Source organism: Simochromis diagramma, unplaced genomic scaffold (genome assembly GCF_900408965.1).
Source record: "Simochromis diagramma unplaced genomic scaffold, fSimDia1.1 OVJJ01000216.1, whole genome shotgun sequence".
In the NCBI taxonomy this organism is placed as follows: Eukaryota; Metazoa; Chordata; class Actinopteri; order Cichliformes; family Cichlidae; genus Simochromis; species Simochromis diagramma.
The window spans coordinates 4,816,734-4,838,421 of NW_024386883.1; the positions used below are offsets into that span (position 1 = coordinate 4,816,734).

The 21,688-nt window shown below is 41.9% G+C and overlaps 1 protein-coding gene across 4 annotated transcripts in view; it reads right to left on the reverse strand.

Annotated features, from left to right (window-relative positions):
- Positions 1-20,689, reverse strand: part of LOC120734394 (T-lymphoma invasion and metastasis-inducing protein 1-like) — a 51,108-nt gene extending 30,419 nt beyond the window's left edge. For 2 of the 4 annotated variants that reach the window (XM_040033203.1, XM_040033200.1), the window contains exons 1-7: positions 20,470-20,689; positions 6,613-6,707; positions 4,497-5,152; positions 3,395-3,681; positions 2,033-2,305; positions 1,723-1,954; positions 227-399 (exon numbers count right to left, since the gene is read on the reverse strand). In XM_040033203.1, the coding sequence (XP_039889137.1) occupies positions 227-399; positions 1,723-1,954; positions 2,033-2,305; positions 3,395-3,681; positions 4,497-5,145 (1,614 nt within the window). In that variant the 5' untranslated portion in view covers positions 5,146-5,152; positions 6,613-6,707; positions 20,470-20,689. Of the gene's footprint in view, positions 1-226; positions 400-1,722; positions 1,955-2,032; positions 2,306-3,394; positions 3,682-4,496; positions 5,153-6,359; positions 6,492-6,612; positions 6,708-20,469 lie in introns of all 4 variants that reach the window. The other 2 variants (XM_040033201.1, XM_040033202.1) reach the window with 2 other exon arrangements.
- Positions 20,690-21,688: the final 999 nt, after the last annotated feature.

Here is a 21,688-nt window from a genome sequence, read left to right on the forward strand (position 1 = left end):
GTGCCACACGCAAATCCCCTAGAGGAAAATAGCTTCCAGTTTCCTGTTTCTCTTTATGTTTGATGCTGGTATGTACAGTAGCACCAAATAACAAAGACAGGATATAAAAACACAGAACCTGTATGCATTAATGCCAACCTGATTTAACTTTAACTTGCATAAAATATTGTCATGCCAACTCAGCTTTAAGAGTAGCCGATGTTTTAAATTCCAGTGCTTCTCTCACCTGGAAGAGGAAAGCATCTCCCACTGAGTTGCTGAGACAGAAGACAAAGTCTTTCTTGGGATGCTCAGGTACAGCTTGGACAATGCTGTTCTCCACCCACAGCGCGTGTTTGTGAACGCTGTTGTGGTCGATACCTGAACGGCCATCGTATTCATACAGGAAGAGGGTGCAGCCTTGAAGAACGCACAAAAAGAAAGGAGTTTAAAAAAAAAAGACAAAAATATGTTTTTTTTGTTTTGTTTTTTTACAGAGGTTATAATAAGTACCCTTAAATCAATTTAAACATCCTTCCTTTCCCTGAACTTTATTTAAACAACGATTATAAAACGTAATAGTTTAATACATGAACCTATTTTGCTATCAGTACAACTAAACCTATAACATTACATTATGAAGATAAGACTGATTTATTTTTAGCATGATGCATAGAAGAGATGCTCTATCTTATGCATTTCAACAGGACAGGATTGGATTAGGCATGGATTTCGCCGTAAAATTAAATTGTGATGAAGCTGAGGGGAGGAAAATGCAAGGCTGTATTGAAGAGCGTGAGAGAGGACAGCAGAGGTGAAAACCAAGGGCAGGGAATGTGTTAAAGCTTATATGAATGTAGTTTAACAGCAAAGAGAGTGTAGAGATTAAACAGCTTTGGGTTGGTTATCTGAATGAGATTAAGATTATTTTCTTAGTTGCAGAAGCATTTGAAACCCAGCCACAGAGGCCACAAGCCAGGAAGCTGCTAGTGTCGGTTGGATTGCGCCAGCAAGTTCAACTTAAAATCTGTGCCAACTCAAATATGTGGCACAAGAGAGGTGTTAAAGAAAGGAATGCACATAGGGTGGGGTGGGTGGAGACAAATGTCAAGGGTAATGTGTGAGATAAGGATAGCAGCAAGACTGAGAGTGAAGGTTTACAGGAAAGTAGTGAGGCCTGCTATAATGTAAGGCTTGGAGACGGTGGAACAGACACAAACACAGGAGACAGAGCTGAAGATGCTAAGATTTTATTGCTGGAAGGAGAAAGAATAGAAAGATTAGAAATCAGTAGATCAGCAGGACAGCTCAGGTTGGATTTGGACATAAAGTTCCAGAGGCAAGGCTGAGATGATTTGGCCATGTGCAGAGGATATTTTGGAAAAGTGATGTTGAATAAGGAGCTGCCAGGCAGGAAGGAAAGAGGAAGACCACATGGTAAGTTCATGGATGTAGTGAAGAGGGACATGCTTGGTTTGCGTGACAGAGGAGGATGCTAGAAATAGAGTAAGATGGAGGCAGATGATCCAGTGTGGTGACCCCTAAAGGCAGCAGCCAAAAGAGTAAAGGTGCAGAAGCATTTTTATGTACTAACAATTGTGCTTAGTTATGCATTCATAAAGTACTCAGACTGAAGCTGGATGGACACCTGCTGCCTTACAGTTTCTGCCTATCTATCAGTCACACGCAGGTAAAATCCAACACAAACATTAAAGATAATAGTGCTGAAAATCTGTGCAACACCTTTCAGAGAAACCCAGTATTGTTTCCACTTGCGTCTCGCTGCAGGTTCCACCTTCTTGTTTTTCTTATGAACCAGGAAGTTCTTCACAGCCAGAGTCCCTGCTTTCCTGACTGTGCCGTGTGCACAGCTAATCAGAGTGTCAGGCGGATACATACTACTGAGTGTGCCGCTACTCTGCTCATCACTTACAGCAGAGCCTGCCTCCTCTGTGCAGTCTCGGCCCCGATTTGTCTGACGAGAAAAGATTAAGGAATTAGAAATACACGGAATTTACCTATATTTTAATAACATAGGAAAAGTGTAACTAACCCAGGCTTGATTGTCTAGCTCCTTCCGGAAATTTTCATAAACTCCCCCCTTGCCTCCTTCGCCTCCTCTTCCGTCAACTCCTCCAGCGCTGCTGCTCCCACTGTCGCTGCCATTAAAAAAACTGCTCTCTGTAGCTGAGTACACTGAAAAAGAGGCAGACATGGCCTTACACCGCCGGGAGAGCAGTTCTCCTTCTCCATCTATCTCAGGGGCAACGCCATCAATTCCACTGTCGCCATACTCGCTCCCCTCGCCTAAAACACCAGAGATGTCCTGTCATCCAGAAAAACAGGGTAGAAACAGATTAAGCATTATTAATGGACGGAAACTGATTTATTTGTACAAAATCAGACAGAGAAGTAACAGCTTCAATCTGCATAACACAAGAAGTTAATTCTTTCACACAGAACTGACAGCGTAGGCTGCACAAGCGGTTTCTGGGTTTACTTTTGTTTGTATACATGAGTTGGCAGTTGCATAAGTGCACTTTAATATCCTTTTGTGCTCATTTTTGTATGAATTTCTGATTTAAAAAAAAGGCTTTCCACTTTGAGTATGAAATTTTCTGTGCTTTCACCAAACTGAGTCTCCCTCTGTTCTTTCTTTTTGTTTCGCTGTGCTGTCAGTCTATTTATATCTAACAACCCCCTCAGCCTGACTAGATGAATATATAATAAGCACTTATGGCGATCTCTATCAAAGGGTGCTTGGGGGTTCTGGGAATGCATTGAAAGAAAAGCTTGGTTCAGTATTTTGGTACTTTTTGTTTAGCAACTTTGTTTTTATCAGTGACGCACGGCAACTGGGGAGGCATGGATGTTATTATTTATTCTACTAATTTAGCTTTTATGTTTACCTGCATGAACGTTACATAAACTTTACTTTCCTCCTCTTACTCTTTGATTTTATCTGTTTTAGTAAGATGACAAAGAAAATCCTCTAGATAAAGTTCAAAGTTCAAAATGTCTTTGTCGTTCAAAGCTCAGTATGTGAGCAGAAGTCCCACGGTGACTTTCTATCTGACTATCTTTCTGTGTAATCCTCTTCCCAACTGCACAAATATACAAACATGCTTGGATGCTTGGATTTGCAAAGATATAACATGCATATACACCAGTCCAGAGCACAGACAGGAAATTCCGCTGGTTGTCAACAACATGTTAATTACTTGATGAACTGGTGTCATGTCTGTGATGCCCCTGAACTTCCTGGACAGCACTGGTAAACAAAGTCCTCTATTATTCTAAGTTTAGAAGTCTGTATTTTTTCCAATACTGGAAAAAAATAGAGCAAGAAGACTTTTACCCTTAGTCCTGTTCCATCTGCTTTCAATACTTATCGGTATATATATTCATGAAATACCTGAGTAGTCTGTGCGCGTCGTCCCTGGAAGGTAGGGCAAGGTGTAGCCGGAATACCGAGCCCAGTCAAGCCTTCAGAAAGGCAGTGTGAGCGTCGGCAGGGGAGCGTGAAAGCTCCATACCCCCCACCATCATCCTCTGCTGGAGACATCAAACCCTCCTCCACTTCCCCGTCTCCGTCGCACTCGGCTTCTCTGCAGTTTTTTATGTAACGGCTCCTTTGCCCCCTGAAGCCCGGACTCTGCTGGCTGCACAGATGGTCCAGAGACGATGCCCTCTCAGTTGAGCCTGGAACACACACACACAGGTGGTTATTGCAGAGCACAGTGTGTATTTGTGGGCAAGATGAGTTCTGATTACTGTCAGGTACTTTCAGTTACCTCTGAAACATTTGACCTTCTCCATATGTGCCTGTGTCCTTCAGTGAAACTGTGATTTTTCTTGAGTGATTATGAATCTGTGTGTGTGTGAGGCAAACCCATACATTATTCTGAATGAGACGACCACCTATGGCAGTGCTTAGACCTTCAGCGGTTGAGTTACCAGGTACCGCCTGCTGTCACACTGAACCCCTGCAGCTCCTGCACAAAACCAGTTAAGCTAACAACCCTGTGATCAGTTGAACTGCTGCAACTGATAGACGGCAGCTAACCTTCAATCAGCAGATTTTCTCAGATCATTTTCTCCCTGCTCAGTGAGTGCCTGCAATTTTCCCACTACCCTCCCCCTCATCACCTGTTCACTGAATCAAATCAACAGCTTTGAACATGTTCCCCAGAACTTTTTTCCCCCCACTTATTAGCCATCACCAGTGTAGCTGTCGTTATTTTTGGACAGCTACATTGTCTTGTCTTTTGCTTTTATTTGTTGTTGTTTTTTAAATAATACAAATAGAAATCTTGAAATATATTTTAATTCTATTGTATCAGAAAATATGTCGGTGAAGACTTCAAGTCATCAAATAAAAGCATAGGCCCCACATATCCTGTCACTAATGATGTCTACATTTCTGAATGTGTGCATGAGAAAACTACACATGCTCTCTGCAGGTCTATACAATCTACCGGTAAATATGATGCTTTTGCTTCTGTGTACATTCTCACCTGTGCTGCCTTTGCTGCCTCTAGGGCATCTAAACTGCCCCTCCTCCTCTTCTCCTCCATCGACCATCTCCTCTGTGCTGGTCAGATGCTCCTGGCTGAGGTCAGACATAGAAAACTCCAAGCTGTCTTCTCTCCACATGTCTGCTGACTTTGATCGCTTCTTTTTATTACTTGCTCCCTCTCGGGGTCCTTCAGTCATTTGCTGCAGGAACCTTTCCTCTCCAATAGTGTCCCCTTCCCCCGTTGAGTCCTCTCCTCCATCCTGGGCAATGGTGTCTGCCTCTGAGGTTTCGGGAGTCGGCGTGGCCAAGGGGTCATCATCGTGCTGATAGGACTCCGGCCTCATTGTCATAGCGACACGCTGGGTCCAGTGAGGGTTGATGCCAAATTTGTCAAACTCATCTGCTGCATTGAAAAACTCTAGTCCGTTCTCTACCAAGGACTGAGGGATGCTCGGGGTGCTGGAGGAACGGGTTGAGGCTTCAGAGTTTCTGTGATTCTGCTTCACTGAGGAAGAGTGCCTCGAACGGCGGTTGATTTGCTGCTTGTTGGAGATACGGAGTGAGCGGGTCGTGTGCTTACGGGAGAGATGTCTCGGCACATCACCATGGATACTACTCTCTCCATTTTGACTCTCCACGTTTCCCATGATTCAACTGTGGATCAAGTAATAAAGTTTGCATATTACATAATTTAGAAAACTTCTTCTTAAAAGATCAGAAACCAGATACAAAAGTAGTTTAAAATTATTCCGTAATGTTTGCCACATCATACGGTCTAAGATAATATATTTGCATCTTTACTTGTATGCACAAAGTTTATGAATCACAGAAAGTCATTAGCACACACAAATTGCATAAATGGGAGCTGGTGTCCTATCTAATGGTGAGTGAACAGTGTCAAATTCACAAGTAGCAGCACAGATTTTAGACAACACGCATATCTGCCATCTGTTGTACATGGATGACTTGCTTTGTGGAGATCAAAGAAAGAAGAAAGAGTTTGAATTAAATAAGAAAATTAAAAAAGATTTAAAAAACTTAATCAGTCCTTTCTGTTAAAGGAGGCGTCTGGCCTTGAGATTTTGTTAGTAGCCTTAAAATGTGTTCATTTCAACTACAAAAACTGTCAAATACTCAAAGCAGGTGCCAGACCCCTGGTCAGATATTCTGTACTAGAATATCTATCTATGTAAGGTCAGTCGATTTTGATAAAAGAAAAGAAGAAAAATAACCTCACAACTGGCAAAAGCAGTGGTTTAGATATACAACTTGTTTCTGAATCAATATTAAATTGACAAATCTGTCTTTTAATTGCAATGTCAAAACATTTAAACAAATATTCCTTGTGTGCCATACTTCTAAAAGTAAAAAGGTTTGAACCAGCCCTCTGCAAGATTTAAATTGCTGGTAATGAGGTCCATCAGTGTGCTGCATGAGAGGTTTGATGGCACATTAAAACTTACGGCTCAAAAGTATCAGTGGTCTCATTTGATTTGCACAGCATGCTTGGATGTGTACGCACATTATATAAAAGGTTTGTTAAAAGTTTCCTGCTTTTCCATTTTATCCCAGCCTGCTGTTCATAATGCATCAAAATCTTCTTTGCTTTTCTAAGTGCCTATAAAATCTTCAAAAAAATTAAATAGCTGAAGTTATAAATCTCTCAACTCTGACTAATTTAAGTGTTCTGCCAGTGCACTTTTGAACTCCAACACAAATGCACTGCAGCGCCTTTTCTCCCTGAGCAGTGTTCAAATTATGCACTAGCTATATTCCCAACACAGAGAATCAAAACAATCAAAGAAATCACTTTAGAGCTGTGTTATTTTCATCATGAAGTTATCTCAGCAGCCCACTTCACCTCAATCTCTCTGTTACACAAGCACATGGAAGTGCTGAGTCAAAGGCTGTCGGATCAGTTTGTCCTCAGAGAGTCACACATCATCAAACCCACACCATCAGGTTCTCAGTGTGGGCTCGAGCTGCAAAGACACTGGTGAAAAAATCTGCCTTAAAAAGTAGTTGTTTTTTTGCTTGTGTTTAGTCTATCAGTCCTTAAAAAACGATTAATTCTGGAGATTTGTGCATCATTAAAGTGTGAAAACTGTAGTTACCGATGATTAAGCAGCCACATCACCAGCTTCCCCGCATCAGAGCGTTGCGATCCCATAATCCTCCACACATCCTCATACGGTGGTGTCAGTCTGCCCTGACAGAAACAAGGAGAGAGAGAGATCTTTAGCAGTGCTCTCACAACTTCAAAGTGACCTGATGTGTCAAACGCACACAGAGAAGAAGTGAGAAGACAAGTAGAAGGAAGGAGTACCTGCCCAGTATGTCACATAAAGCTGGTCAAGTAAAGCTGAAAAGGCAGCTGTGAAGAGTGCAATATAAGACGGTCTGTAGAATATGAATGTGGATGATAAAAGGGAATAAATCACAATGGTTTTTAAGATAATGCAGTTTGACTAAAAAAAAGACAGAGAAACAAGAAATAATCAAATGCACACATATAAACAGCTCATCAGAAACAAAGAAAAGACGTATTGTCTGAGCCTGAAGGGTTTTTTTGGGGGGAAGGGAAGGGGGGACTCACAAACAACCACAATTTCTTCTAACTCTACCCTGAAACTCACTGCCCACCAAATCCACGCAGACGTGTACCGGCGTGTGCACAAAACATTTTGGGAAACACCCCCTATTTCGGTGCAGACAAAGAGAAGCGCACACACATACACACCAACAGCAAAATGACAGAAGATGAAAGAAGCTATGGGAACGATTTTGTGCTTAAGACTCAATTAAATGATCCATGCCAACACGACCTAATTTTCTCTAATACCAGCCCTGAGCTGCGCAGAGTAGACCGAGATTTCCATAATGTGCTATGTATAGTGTGAAGGAATGCAATAGCAAACATGCTTGCTGTTGTGAACATTTGCCCAGTAGTTAGTCTGCTGCAAACGCATTTGACTGCAGCCGGATAAGCCAATAAGCAGAAAAATGATGGAAGAAAGCCCTCGTGTTGCCATGTACAGCAATGTGCTTTCAAAGCATATGGCCACTAGCGCACTGTTTGGAGCATCAGTTTTGAGATACCACATCTGGTGAGTCACCTGTTTTTCGAATGCAAAAGCATCAATTGTTCCCCCGAGGTCTATGTTGCAGGTTTAAGTAAAATCTTAATTTTACTAAACTTTGACTGCAGCTGCTATTTTTTTCTATTAGTGTTGTTGTTCTATATACAGTAATCTTTTTTTTTTTAATTCTCTGGGGCACAAAAACAATAAGTCAACCGTGTTACAGTTCTGGGAAATGACACAGAAATGAGACTTTAGATAACAAGAAGTAAACAGGACAATAAGAGAAGTGAAGGCATCTGATCAGAAACCTGATGGAAACTACAAAGAGGATTTTCAACTCTGACTTTGCACCACAACACCATGTGTGCAAACGCATCCGAGATAGGCTAGTGCAGCGCATCCCAACCCCAGCTGTGGGAAGCAGTTACATAAGCTGAACTTGACCCTGATACAGCTCTCCTGCCTCTCATGGAGTCCTTTATATCTCATCTCTCCTACACCCTCTGTCCCACTGAGGCTGACCCACATGCTGCCCCCCACCCACCTTAAAAAAAATAGGCTGAATATTCATTTTGGGCTTATGGCTCCTCTGCTGGTTCATTTTTAACAATTACTATAAAAACAGGACTTCATTGTCTCAGCTGGAGTGTTTTATAGATAGATAAACATGTGGAGTAAATGCAAATCACTAACACACAAAAATACTGATGACCCTTTCACTGAATTTACATCCTTTTTGCAAACCCATATATTCTATAACATACAGGCTATGTCGGGAAGGTGCAAAACACACACACAAATGCACAGGGGTCAAACAAACAACACAATCCTGAGTGACAAAACACAGGGGAAATCAAACCACTGCCTTTCCTCTGGCAGTGTACAGTCTAAAATGTTTAGTCTCTTCATTTTTCCTCTTCCCGGTGCCCCCCAGCAAGGCACCGCAGAGGGAGAAGGGTAACAAGGAGAGGAGGGAGAGCTCTCTGTTAAACCCCTGTAGAGCTGAGAGGTGAGGCGAGGCTGGAGGCGAAACACATGAAGAGGGGTGGGGGGAGGTCGAGTCTGGTACAGACAGAGAGGGAGGGGAAAAAAATACTGGGGTATGAAAAGAAGTTTGATAGGGAAAAGTGAGAAAATGGGAAGGAGGAAGAAATAAAGACGGCGTGAGAGGGAGAGATAAAGTCAGAGAAATTGGGGGGTCCTATTGTTGCTGAGCTTTAAGTGGATAAGTAGACATGTGCTCAGTCTGCCTCTCTTCAGGCTTAATTGAGGGAGCCGAGACAAAAGGGGAAACATAATTATTCGCTCTCTTTCTCTCAGCCTCTCATTCTCGCAGTATATTAACGCATCGGGAGAGTGTATTACCACGGCGCACCGTGCAACAGCCGCCAAAGCATCATTACCATGCACACATGCCCACTCGCAATCAAGCACACACATGCACACACACACACACACAGAGGGGACAAAGAAAGAAAACTGGAGACAACAAAATTCCATATTTAATCTCCACAACTGAAGATAAAAAAGGTAAGCATTGTCTAAATATGTCACAAACAGCAGCACTCACATCTGTCTGACTACAAACCACACAGGGCCAAGGATTACCGGGACTGGAGGCTCCTTTTACCTGCGCTGCCGATAACAGCTCTCTACTGGAGCTGTCACATTCATTGTGCCACATTGTGACTGTTGCATTAATCAGTTGCTCAACACCTATAGGCCCGCACGTCTATCACCTAACGCATGAACGTAGTTTGCTGTGGCACACGGCGGAGTACTGTGGAATAAAGGCAGGCGCACACTTTCAGTCAGACACACCTGCAGGATCCCAAGAGAAATGAGAGCTGGTTTTTCCGAGTCACAGCATGCACTCACACTTTTTGGAAAAATACCAAAGGCCTGTCAGAACACACTCAAAGGAGACACACCCTACTCTCCCCTGCCAATCTTTTCATCTCTGCACCTGTCTCACAGCACCGCCCTACGTGACACACAGCTCAGCTCAGCAGACGCAAACTGTACGTGATGCTGATGTAGTTCTACACTGTACTGCAACTGAAGCCAAACAAAACATGTCACTTGTTGTCTTTCATCTCGTCACTGTGTTGACTGTATTCTGGAAAATGTTGCAACCAGACACTGAATTTTCACAAGTGAATCACTGAGCTCACTGTTAAAGACAACAACTCATCACGACATCATAGTATTTTACAAATTTACTTCTATGGCGGCAAACAGTCTCTCACATGCTTTTGGGCCGCTTTGAAGCCCTTAAAGACACTCTTTAGATGTGCTTCATCCAAAAACCTAAAAAATGATGCTTAAAAAAGGAGCTCAAAAGAAATAAATCCAATCTCTGCTAAAGACTGCAACAGTGACTATGCTAAACATTGCTGAAACCAGAAAAGCTCCCAGCTTGACTGACCTTTCTTTACATCTTCAAACTACAACACCCCCCCCACGAAGCTCTAAAACGCATGACGTAATTATTGGAATCACCCTTCCCTGAGGCCTTTCTCCTGCACCTCTCACATTCTTTGAATTGTTACCATTTCTCCTCCCACTTGGCGGAGTGAGGTTTTATGCTTACTCTGGGGAGTTAAAAAAAAGGAATTACTATTGGAGGAAAATTCAATCCAAAAACAAGTCCAGACAGACTGCCATGGGAATGTGACAACAAGGCCTTATCAGAGGATCTCTATGCTCCTCTTTTTTTCCATGCGCACCTGCACACACCACATGTTAGCAAACCACCAAACTTACCAAAATAAGAGCATGTTTGGGTGCAGGAAGCCTCTTGGTCCAAATGAATAAGAATCACTGGGGTTATTCACAAGTATGCATCTGTTTGCAAACATAGGTGGGCACATTGTTCACATTTGAGGAGGAACCACGTCTATCTAATGCCAAGACAAGAGTCAGATATGCTTTTGAAAATATACCATTGTTGCGACGGCAGTGCACGCTCCGCCGCACTCCCACAGTTCTTTTGAGACAGGACTGCCTGAGACATCACCAGCAGAATTCCCTGGAAGAGGGAGATTAGCTTCTATTCATCCTTCCGGGATCTGACAAGGCACGCGCCCCAATTCTAAGCTTAAACACACATGCAGATACACAAACAGTGTGTGGCTGCAAGCACGAGTCTCGACTCCTTAAATCAAACATTAATTTCTTTTAACTGGCGAGGGACAAATGATAATTCCTTCCTGAAGAGGGCTTTGATTTTGAGACCACAGAAGCAAAACGCAGAGATGACAGAACAAAGTGGAGTGGAAGGATATGAGATGATTGTTATTCATTCACTATGTTCCCCACTGCTTGTCATCCTCTAACACAGAAGCGGAGAAAATTAGACTGGGTTTTATTTTAGTAGTAACAAAACAATTCCTTAAAAAAATGTTTTTGGAAAGCTAGAAAAAAAAATGTAGCACAGATTGGCAATGTGACGTAAAAGACTTGAGATTTGGGGTCAGTGTGGCAACCGAGGATCATGTTTTTAAAAAAAAAGATAAAGGCCAGTGGAATTCACTGTCAGCCAATTCACTCTGCTTGGCTCCTCAAGTGTCACTAACCTCATTAAATACGCTCCTCTGGCTTTCTAAGAGCTTACGCTATATGCTCCTTAACTCAGATTTCAGCTGACTGTCTCTGCAGCAGGGTGCAGTCAGGGATTACCATATTTTAAAGAAGATTTTCTTCTACCTCCCGCTCTCCATTGAGCGAGGAGCCCTGAGAGAGTCAATGAAAGTGTGTAGATTTTGATGCTCTGCTCAGTAGCTACTGCTACAACCTCAACTATCGGGAGTCGCTGCATGAATTCAAAGTCAGGAAACCCCACAATTTAACCTCCATTACAATGCAAGGCTTTTACACTAGAAGATCAAGATATCTCTGTATTACATCCAACTCAGACTCTTGTTGTAGGTTAATATGTGACATGATAAGGTCAAAACCACATGTTGTAGCGGACTGACTGGCACGTGAAAAACTACCGTGTGCGGTTTGTTAAATATTAATAAATCATCCCCTTTTTTGCCATTGCTCAATCAACGCTCACTCGTCCTTCCTGATGAGATGGTGATTGCGCAGACAATCGGTTCGCAGTCATCAAAATCAATCAACTGAATATTCATGTGGTGATTTTCTGTTTCAAATATGTGAGGAGGAGTAAAAGAAATGGGCGTGAAAACATGTTGGAGGAAGATGAGTCAAAAGAAGGAGAAAAAGATGAAAAAAGAATGACGCATTAAACTAAAAATTGGAGTCAAGACGAGGCAAAAATACAACTAATCTGTTACTATTTTTAATCAAGTACAGTACTATACAAAAGTCTCAAATATTATGCCTCCAAGGAGCATGACTTCCAAATGATTTTAAAAGAAGTTCTTGGGTAATAGTTCTCCAGTCTTTCTGTAGGTCTTTCACAGTTTTGAATCTTTTGGCAATCACTAATTTTCAGTTTCATTGTCTTTGTTTGTTTGTTAAGTCATTTAACACTGATCTATGAATCATAAATGGAACCTAACTCAAGGGATCACCAGATATAACAGACAACAGCAAATAATCTTTTTGAAATTGACCCCCTAGGTGATTTGTTACTAGGAGCCTGTTGCAGAAATGTGCAATTTATCCACAATTCTTTTGTTATATCTCCAAAAAAATGCAACGATAACACAGGTTGACAGGCATATAATAGTATTTTTGCACCAAGGTGAATCCCAAAGAGCTGTAAGAAAGAAGACAGCAGAAGACATGGCAGGCCTAACATATTATCTCCACCAGATAAAAAGTCAAGACCTTCAGAAACTTGGTGGAAAAACTCCACTAAACATCTGACCTGAGAGATGCATCGTGCCCGTCAGCTGATTCATCTACAGTTTGCCAAAGCCTCATCAGAAACAGTCTCAGTCCAAGGATAGCTGTCAAGAATACACTTTTAACTCGGAAAAGACACCAGAACTTGGCTGAAAACAACAGGAATTACAGAGTGATAAATTCAAATGTCTGGGTTCAAATCATCAGCGATATAAACAGGAAAGGTCAGGAGAGAGGTATCTACAGCTATCTGCAACACGGATGCTCTGTCATGGTTTGAGGCTGCGTTTTAGTCAGTGGTATTGTCAAAACTGACTTGAATTGAAATTACTAACACATGCAATACCATCTGCAAAGCATCTGATTGGCAGCACTTTTATTTTTCAGTATGTTAATGATCCCAAACACACTGCCAATACAGTAAAAGCATAAATATCAGTGATGGCCTCCCAAGAGCTCGGACCTTACCATTAATCAAACAGTGTGGGAAATTTTCATCTTGACAGAGAACAAAAAAAGGCAGGGAACACACAGATAATAGCTCTGAATATCCTTTAAGAAGCCTGGAAAACTATTCCTGAAATTACAAGAAAGCTTGCCTAAAAGGGTTCAAACTGTGGTGACGAATAAAGTCTGAACTGATCACCTCACCGAGGTTAAAAAAAAATCATGGCCAAATCCAAACAATCTTTATATTAGCATCTTCAGAAATGTAAGTCAAACCCCCGGCACTGCCACGAAGTCACACACTGACACACATCAACAGTCAAAGACAACCACAAAGTGCTTTCAATGGAGCCAAATTGGCGGGTAATACTTCTGTTGTGCTCTGTGCTGGCGGAAGGGACGGTGAAAAAACAGAGCGGCTGAGTGGGTGTGAGAGAGGGATAAGAGGGTTTTAGGCAAAGGTAGACTGATTGAGGTGGGAGGTTGAGACAGGGGGATGAGACGAGAGAGGCAAGAGAGTCTGAAAAAAAAGATGATGATGGTGGTGAAAGGGGGATGAGAGGCTGTTAATGCGGCGGGGAGCTGGTGGAATCGAGTGTTGGGCCACAGGTAGACAAATGAGAATGATGTGTGCTGAGGCGGAAGGAGACACGAGAGGTAAAGAGGTGTAGTGGTGCTGATAGGTCCTGAGGGGCTGATAGAGATGGATGTTGTGTCAGTTCAAAGTAGGCCAGACGTGAACAGACCCGATTTGTTGTCAGTAATGACATGACTGCAAGACTATCAGAAAAGAGAGCCATTGAAGAGGCCATTGTGTGTGTTACAGTGAGTTAGGAGGTGACCAAACCACTGTCTCTAAAAATGATGGGAGCAATTGTTCCAGGAAAACTGGTAGTTTGCTACTGTTTTGATGAAAAAGCTCAAATATGTTTGCAGTCTTTAATTACCTTTCAAAATAAAAGTTGATTGCAGAAAATGGGAGTTATGCACATTAAACACAAAAACAATTAATCTTTGCACACAAACTGAGATTATCCACATTGATGTAATTCTTTGACTGAGTTGTTTACACAGGACTTATAGGATCCAGTCTTTCTAACAAATACGAGTTTACACGACCTGCTTGAAAATGGTTATTAACCCAGATATGTAAATGGCCTTCTGTGCTAATTCCACGCCTGAGCTCAGTGAAACAAGAACAGCAGGATTAATCTTTAATTATTACAACTATACCAGTACAAGTTTACTTATATTATTGAAAATGATTCAACATTTCGGAGTAATGCCAAGAGAGTTAATAATACGCAAAGCAACACTGTTATCACTTAATTAAGATTACTGCTAAAGCTATAGTACTACCCTAATCATTACCAGAAAGCAAGAGCGAGGCTTTGGCACAACAACAAACTAGGTAAGGCGTAGATTAGTGGGTACCGTGGGAGTACTAGAAAGCGAAAATTAAAAATTAAGGGAAGAGACGCTATTGAGACAAAAGCGGGGAAAAACATCAAAGTATAAACCTGTCAGAGGTAATGTAATGAAATATGTTAGCAGCAGAGGAATGGGCAGCACAGAGTGAGGCCTGAGGGAGTTGGGGGAGGGGAACAGCAGGATTTGGAAGTTATCTTAGTGCATCCGTGCACCTGAGTCAATAGCAAGGATAGCAAACAAAGTTTAGCTTGAAGGAGACACAGGAGACAATGTGTTGCAGCGAGGGACAGGGGTAACAAATGCTCAGGAAGAATGTGACAGGCAAACATCGGCTCACTGTGCCGGCTCTCGGGTCAACACAGGTCACAAACCACCAAAAACAATACAGTTTAGTTCTGGGAAACTTAAACCTATACACTATTCAAAGGAATTAGAAGACGAGATCGTTCAAAATAACATGAAAATAAAAACACAAAACTATGGCAGTAGCTGAAAATATAAGCTGGAATTTCAAGGCTAGGTTTGCAACACACATACTATAATTTTCAATATGATCTAATTTGTTTATCTCAGTTATCACCACACAAACTGTGGTCTCTTTCTCCATTTGTTCATCTCATGCAGGAACAGAAACACAACTTGCGTGGCAGTAAGGTGTGAAGCATTCAGAGAATGACACAGGGGACCGACGCCCAGTTCTGCAAATTTCACCAGCTGAAAACCACACACACCAGTAATTCTAGTAGACAACAGGTCAGTTTCCCACACACAGGAAGACTAAAATAAGTCTAGGGTTGAAACTAATGGTTATATGCACGACTGAGTCATCTTTCTTTTTTTCTGATTATCAGTTCTAAAACCTGTCATAAACATCATGAAGACTAGAAAACCACAGTGGGCTTGTTAGAACACGGATCCTCACATTACTATACCCTGATTCGAGCCAATGGGGATGAGATATCTTGTGGCAAACACAACACTGTTGTTGAGATGAGGATATCAACGGCATGTCACTTACGGGGCATCTCTTCGGAGGATGGGGTTGGATCTAGGTCAATGGGTCCATTTCCTTGGAGTTGATCTCTTGTGCAGGCTAAAGCTAGGGGGTTATTGTTTGGACTTTGAGTGGCTACAGTGAATAGATCCTCCTCTGTCAGTGCATTAGTGACCTGTAAAAGCTCCACACGACCGACATCTGAGTGCCAGCCTGAGGGGAGAACAACAAAGACAACCTGACATCACGCAAGCACATATGCACACACGTTCACGTGCCTAAAAGCTAACACACCACAGGACAATAACAAAATCACTCAATATGAAAGAGACCTCATAAAGGACTCATCACAGCTTTTTCTATTCTTACCCCAAAGAAACTCGCTCCATAGAACAAAGAAAAGTCATGCAGCTTTGCCTGTAAGCCCTTGCTTTTGTCATTCTCACACACACACATCATACTGTACATACACGTACATATTTGCACACACTTACAAATGCACACACAGGCTTTTCAGACTGCCTTGCAATATCCCACTGCATCACTTCCAGGTCAACAGGCAGGGACGTAAAGTGCGACTGTGTGATGAGAACTGAGTCGCCTGCCAGCTCTTATGAGGGGGTTGAGGAGAACGATGGGGCCGAAGAAGGAATAAAGAGAAGAGACAATGGCTAAGTGGCCTGTTTCCTGTGCTTTAATTATACAGCCAGTGAGTGTGAAGTTAGACAGAGAAACAGATTCCAAACAGGAGAGTAAAGATTTCCAATCAGAGATAAAAAAACAAACAAAAAAAAGATCCCAGGAAGGCCAAATCTCCCAGTGCAAACAAAGCATAAACACAGTCATTGAAAAAGTTCTCTGCACTGCCGCAGTAATACTAGCTCTAAATCCCTACTCAGCACTTCACACACACACGTGCATTTCCTCTCTCGCACTCTGAGGTCTTTTAAAGCATTTTCCTGTTCAGGTTATCTCAAAGCAAAGCTTCCTTTTTCCATGAAACCACACACTTTGAAACTATATTCTTTAGAAGGACAGGTATAATCTCACACTGCACACATCCTGTGGAGACTGATCGCAAAGTATACCAAATTATACATATTATGAATTGAGGGTGCCCTAGAAAATAAAATCTAACCGCTAAAATGCATTCACACACACGCAAACGTGTTTCCAACCTCATCAGCTGGTATCCGGAGCTGATGTGTGGGCTGGAACACCACACTGATCAGAGATAATGGGCAGACATGACAAGGGTGGTAATGCTGTCACACAGAGAGTAAGGATTGAAATATTTCATGATGGAGCAAGAGACGGAAAGAGGGACACAAAGAGAAAATAAAGCATGGGAGAATGAGGGAGGGAGTAAAGGAAGGAAGGAAGGAGGAAACTCCCAATTCATCAGCAGACAGAACAGACAAAAGGGAGGAAATGATGAGAGCACATGCCAGCTCATGTCAACTGTGAGACACCCCTCCCCTGCTTAGACCCCCGTTACAAATTAGAGGCATCCCTTCTGCTTTTTTTACTTCTCATCAGGGGGTTAATGTTAAGGAGTCTGGGACAATGTTCTCCACCTGATCTGCAGTGCTTAGGTAACAACAAAGTAGTCCTGCTCAACCAGACTAGTGACATTTCATAATGGAAAAGCAAAGACGTTAGTATGACATAATCACGCATAGTCACATACGCATTTCATAATTTCCAAATATTTCACAAGTGCCCAGAAACATCCAGATGTGTACGCAGTATATGTGATATCCAAATGATTTCCAACCTATTCAACTTTAATAGGGAAACATGTGTGACCCATCAACCCCCACTGCACGGTTTATGACATTACGAGATTTTATTAGAGTCATTTTTATTAAATACAACTGAGGAAGTTAAATTATCCAGAAAGAAGAGCTGGGGGAATATTTGAAAAATGTATCTTTGCTTTTGATTTTTTTGCAGCATAAACATATTTTCCCCTGTTCTGTAACTCATCTAACCCACAGATTCATCTCATCCACTTGATCTTGACCCGCTTGGTTTCAGAGCTACGGCCTTTTTTGCTACAATCTGCATTGCAAAGGGATTCCCTCTGCTTTTGCGTGTAGCCGGAACTGAACCAGCAGCGTAATTAGAGAAACTCAGTGAAGCCAGAGAAGAGAGAGGGAAAAAACAACATTTTAACTTCCCCCCACCCTCAGCTGTCAGTTTTCTCTTGCTTTTCCCAAAACAGACTTCAGCGATATTTCTCTTCTTACTTGGCTCCAAATGACGGCAACAGACAGTGAGAAACATGAACACACACGCACGTAGAAGACACACACAGAGAACCCAGAGGCGCACACTGAAACACAAACATTTAAACAGCTTGATTGCATGTGGGGATGGTGGTGGGGTTGGTGGGGAAGAGCATAAGCCCCACATTTGTTTAACAGCAGAAATGAGTGGACCACAGAGGAAGAGGGATAAAAGGTAAATTTAGAAAATAAGACACATATAAAGACCGTTCCTGCATCGTGTGTGTTATATCTTTAATTATTAGATTTATTCACTGCAGTAGACAACACACAACAGACGATGATGAAGAAAAATACTATATTTGTTATTTAATGTATGCAGGAAACTGAAATTTACATGAAAAGATCAGAGTGTATAGTTGATTTGGTGACTCTTATTTAATACACTAATGATACCTACGTATCAGTGCATTTATAAAGAATATGTATTAATGTCGTCACGTGAGATGGACTACATCTGAAAGCAAAATTCTCTTCCCCCAAAGGAAACTCGTCATTGTTAAGTTAACTTGTTTTGTGATTAAGACCTATCCAAGCTGTCGGTAAATTCAATGTTCTCTCTGAACTGAGCACATACAGGCCTTAAAAGTGAGCTGATAGAGCATGAGAGCAAGTGTATCAATCTGGGTCAGTATGTACACCTTAACAAACAGACACACACTCACCAACCCAGAGGGTTCACTTAACAAAGTCCCATCCCCCCTTCATGCTCACACACATTATTAGCCTACAGTATACACAGCACCGTGTGGTTGTGTGGATGTGCACATATTTGTTCCCCGCACACGCTTGCGTACACAGTAAATGGACACAAAAAAACCTGAATGGGATAATGGCTCCATCCCTCCTCTTTTCCCCCAGCTTTTGCAAAGTCTGTCATTTTTATAAATAAATAAATAAATAAATAAATAAATATATATATATATAAACAAAAGTGTGCGCATATATATGCGCTTACACACACACACACCAGTTTTTATCTGTCACTGTAAATCCTTTCACGGATCGCTTCCTCAAAAGACCCTGCCAATATTCAACTTCCTCATGGCAACTGAGGCATTGAATTGTGGCAAGAAGGCGAGACAGATAAGGTGAAGAAAACACAAGAAAGCGACACAGAGATCTGGTTTAACAGTCATCAGAAGAAAGAGAGAAAAGCAAATATTAACAGAATGAACACAGTTTTTCACCAAGTTACAAGGCAGAGCGGGGAAATTGATTTGCTGTAGAGCTCTTTGTTTTACAGTTTGACTCAAAAATGTGCTGTGACAGCTCTTATCGGGATTCTGTGGAAGAGAGGCGTGTAACAGTCTCTTTAAAAGTTTGCCTACTGAGCTGTTATGATTTGACTTTATATAACAGGGATATCTTTTGGGGTAAGCCCTTTGCTTGGCTTATCAAACAACCACACCGATATCAAACCATCTACTGTAAATACTGCTGATAGGCAGTGAGGCGTTTGCTTTCCCTATTAGGTCCCAAAACAACAAAATGACAGCAAAATGAAAGGATTCCTCACATGGTCTCTGCTGAGTAGATAATTGGTGTTGAGAAAAATCTCAAGCCAACCACCAAAGGTTTTTTTTTTCCTTCCCAGCAACGAAGAGGGATTTTAAGGGTGGAGGAAAGGACAGCGGAGGCTACTTGCCCTTTGATCCGCTGTAATTCTTTTGCTGTCTGGATCCTGGCACAGCTGAGACCTCACACCTCCTCTAATGCACACACGTTTGAGTGACAGATGCTAAATATGCCTGCAGTGTTCAGTAGGAAATGACAGTGGATATTTGAGGAATCCCCACCAATTTTTCTGTATTTCCCTTACTTTACAATGTTTCCCTACTTTTTTATCATGTATTGCTGCCTACTGCAACTCTGCTAAGTCTTCTGTACCAATCTGCCTTTAACTGCTGTTCCCTCAAGACTTTCAGTAGCTCTAAAGTCTCCCTCTTTGCCAGTCTCATCCTCCGCTTCACTCTTTTGCTTTTGCTTTTCTCCTCTCTTAATATTCCCACACATACGCACATGCACAGAGCAGGCTGATGTCTTTATCCAAATTTCTCAGTGAATCTGTCTTTCTACATCTTCCATCGTGAACCTTTGACGGTATAATGTCGAGGACTGAGTGCTTTTTATGCTTCTTCACAGAGCAGATGCTAACAAGCTTCTGACAGGCCATAATTACTGAAAGCAGCACTTGATCTTTTGATCTTGAAATGAGAGTAATCACACTTTTATCTCAAGAAATTTCATAACTCTGCATATCAGATCTGTTACAGTATGTGAACGCACACAACCAAACACATGCACTGGATATAACACGCCTCACTGTGTTTCCCCTACTCTTAGAGAACAAACGCCACAGCTCAAAGGGCACTGCCAGGTGCTGTGGGTTCAGAGCTGTTAAGGTATTTTATCATCATTAAATTAGCACCACTGGGAAACTAGGCAAAGTCCCAACACAGAAAATTAATGATTGATAAGCTCCTTTCATCGTCACACATAAAATGGCCATGCAGGATTAGCATTTAAGCAAAATGGGCTTTCTGTGCAATTCTCGTGTATTTATTTCAATTTGTGTGTGACAAGAAGTGTAAGAGAACCTAAAGAGCGGAAGAAAGAAAAAGGCATCCCCCAAACAGTAACGGAGCCTATACTGTACTAGCAAAGAAGAGTAGTCACACCATGTGTGGGACTGCACACTGTATATGTGTGTATCTTAACACACATATACACATACACACAGGTATGCCACAAATCGTATACTCTATGAAGACGCACACGTGCTACACACAGTTAGTAACTTATCTAATCACACATAACACAAAGCCAGTCACCATAGGCAACAGTTTCTACCTCTCACAAAGCTCACCAAACGTCCTCAAAACAAGAAACAGGTCTCTTTACCTTTACTTAATAGGTCCCCGTGCGTGTTACAGTTAATCCCCTGAACTGGTAAAAACACAGCCTGTGTGCGTCCTCTTCAAGAATTAAAAAGAGGGAAATCCTTGCATCAGTGAAACGTCTCCCGGACTCCAGCGCAGCTTTTACGCACACACAGACACATTAGAGCTCATACTCGGATACTTGCTGTCTTTTTGCGTGCCTACACCAGACTGAAGGCTTAGTGGAGGGTGTGTGTGTACTGAGTGTAAGCCCGCCCCTTTTTTTCTGGTTTCCCCTTTTCTCTCTCCCACATGCGCTCCAACCCAGCCCTCCTTCTCCCCTCTCTCATCTACAGCTCACTCGCTCTTTCTCTCGCTCCAATTTCGCCTCCTCTGGCTTGCCAGCGTGTATGCTGGGTCTGTGCCTCTAAGCCTAAATGTCCCAGTCCTCTTTTTAATTGCTGGCTCTCTGGACTCGTTCTAAACACAAACAAAGGCACAGTGGAGTGGGGTGGACAAGCATGGGCATGCACAAACACACAAGAAAACGATATTTGCCTGCAAGGAAAGATAGGCTGATATAGTAAGTAATTCTGGGGAAAGATAATAGATAGCCCAAACCAACGCTCTACTGATGGTAAGCTAGCAGGAAATACTTATCAGCTAGCTAACTTTAGAAAAGTAAAATACCCTGCAAGGCACATGTGGTTTTGAATAGAAAGGTGAAGATATTGCGTGATGGAGTACATGAAAAACGCATCTCTCTCTCACTCTCTGTCTCTCTGAAGCCTTTCGCACAAGCTGCTGTTGCTCATGTTATGCTTCTGCTGCAATCTTGTCTTTTCTTCCATCATTTCTGTATTTACTATTTTATAACCCAGCCAGCATTCTTATTTCAAGTATCAAATAAAAAAGGATTAAGTCTCTTCTGATGTTTTTGACTATTTTCTCTCAATTTGACTATTTTGAATATCAAGAAACATGGTGCTGAACCTTTGCAGCCTTCTGAAATGGGTTGTCAGCTTGGATTAACATCATCTACGGTGGACCCTCAAAGTCCAAATCACTGTTGCAGGACTACATCATATATGGGATAGCTATTTGCCTTGTGGTCAACACAAGCAAACACACACAGACACACCTTATAATAAATACTTCATAATTACTGAGACCAAGAACAAGAAACAAAACTGTGAAAGAATTATTCATCAATGAGTTCCTAATAAGTCATTAAGTACAAC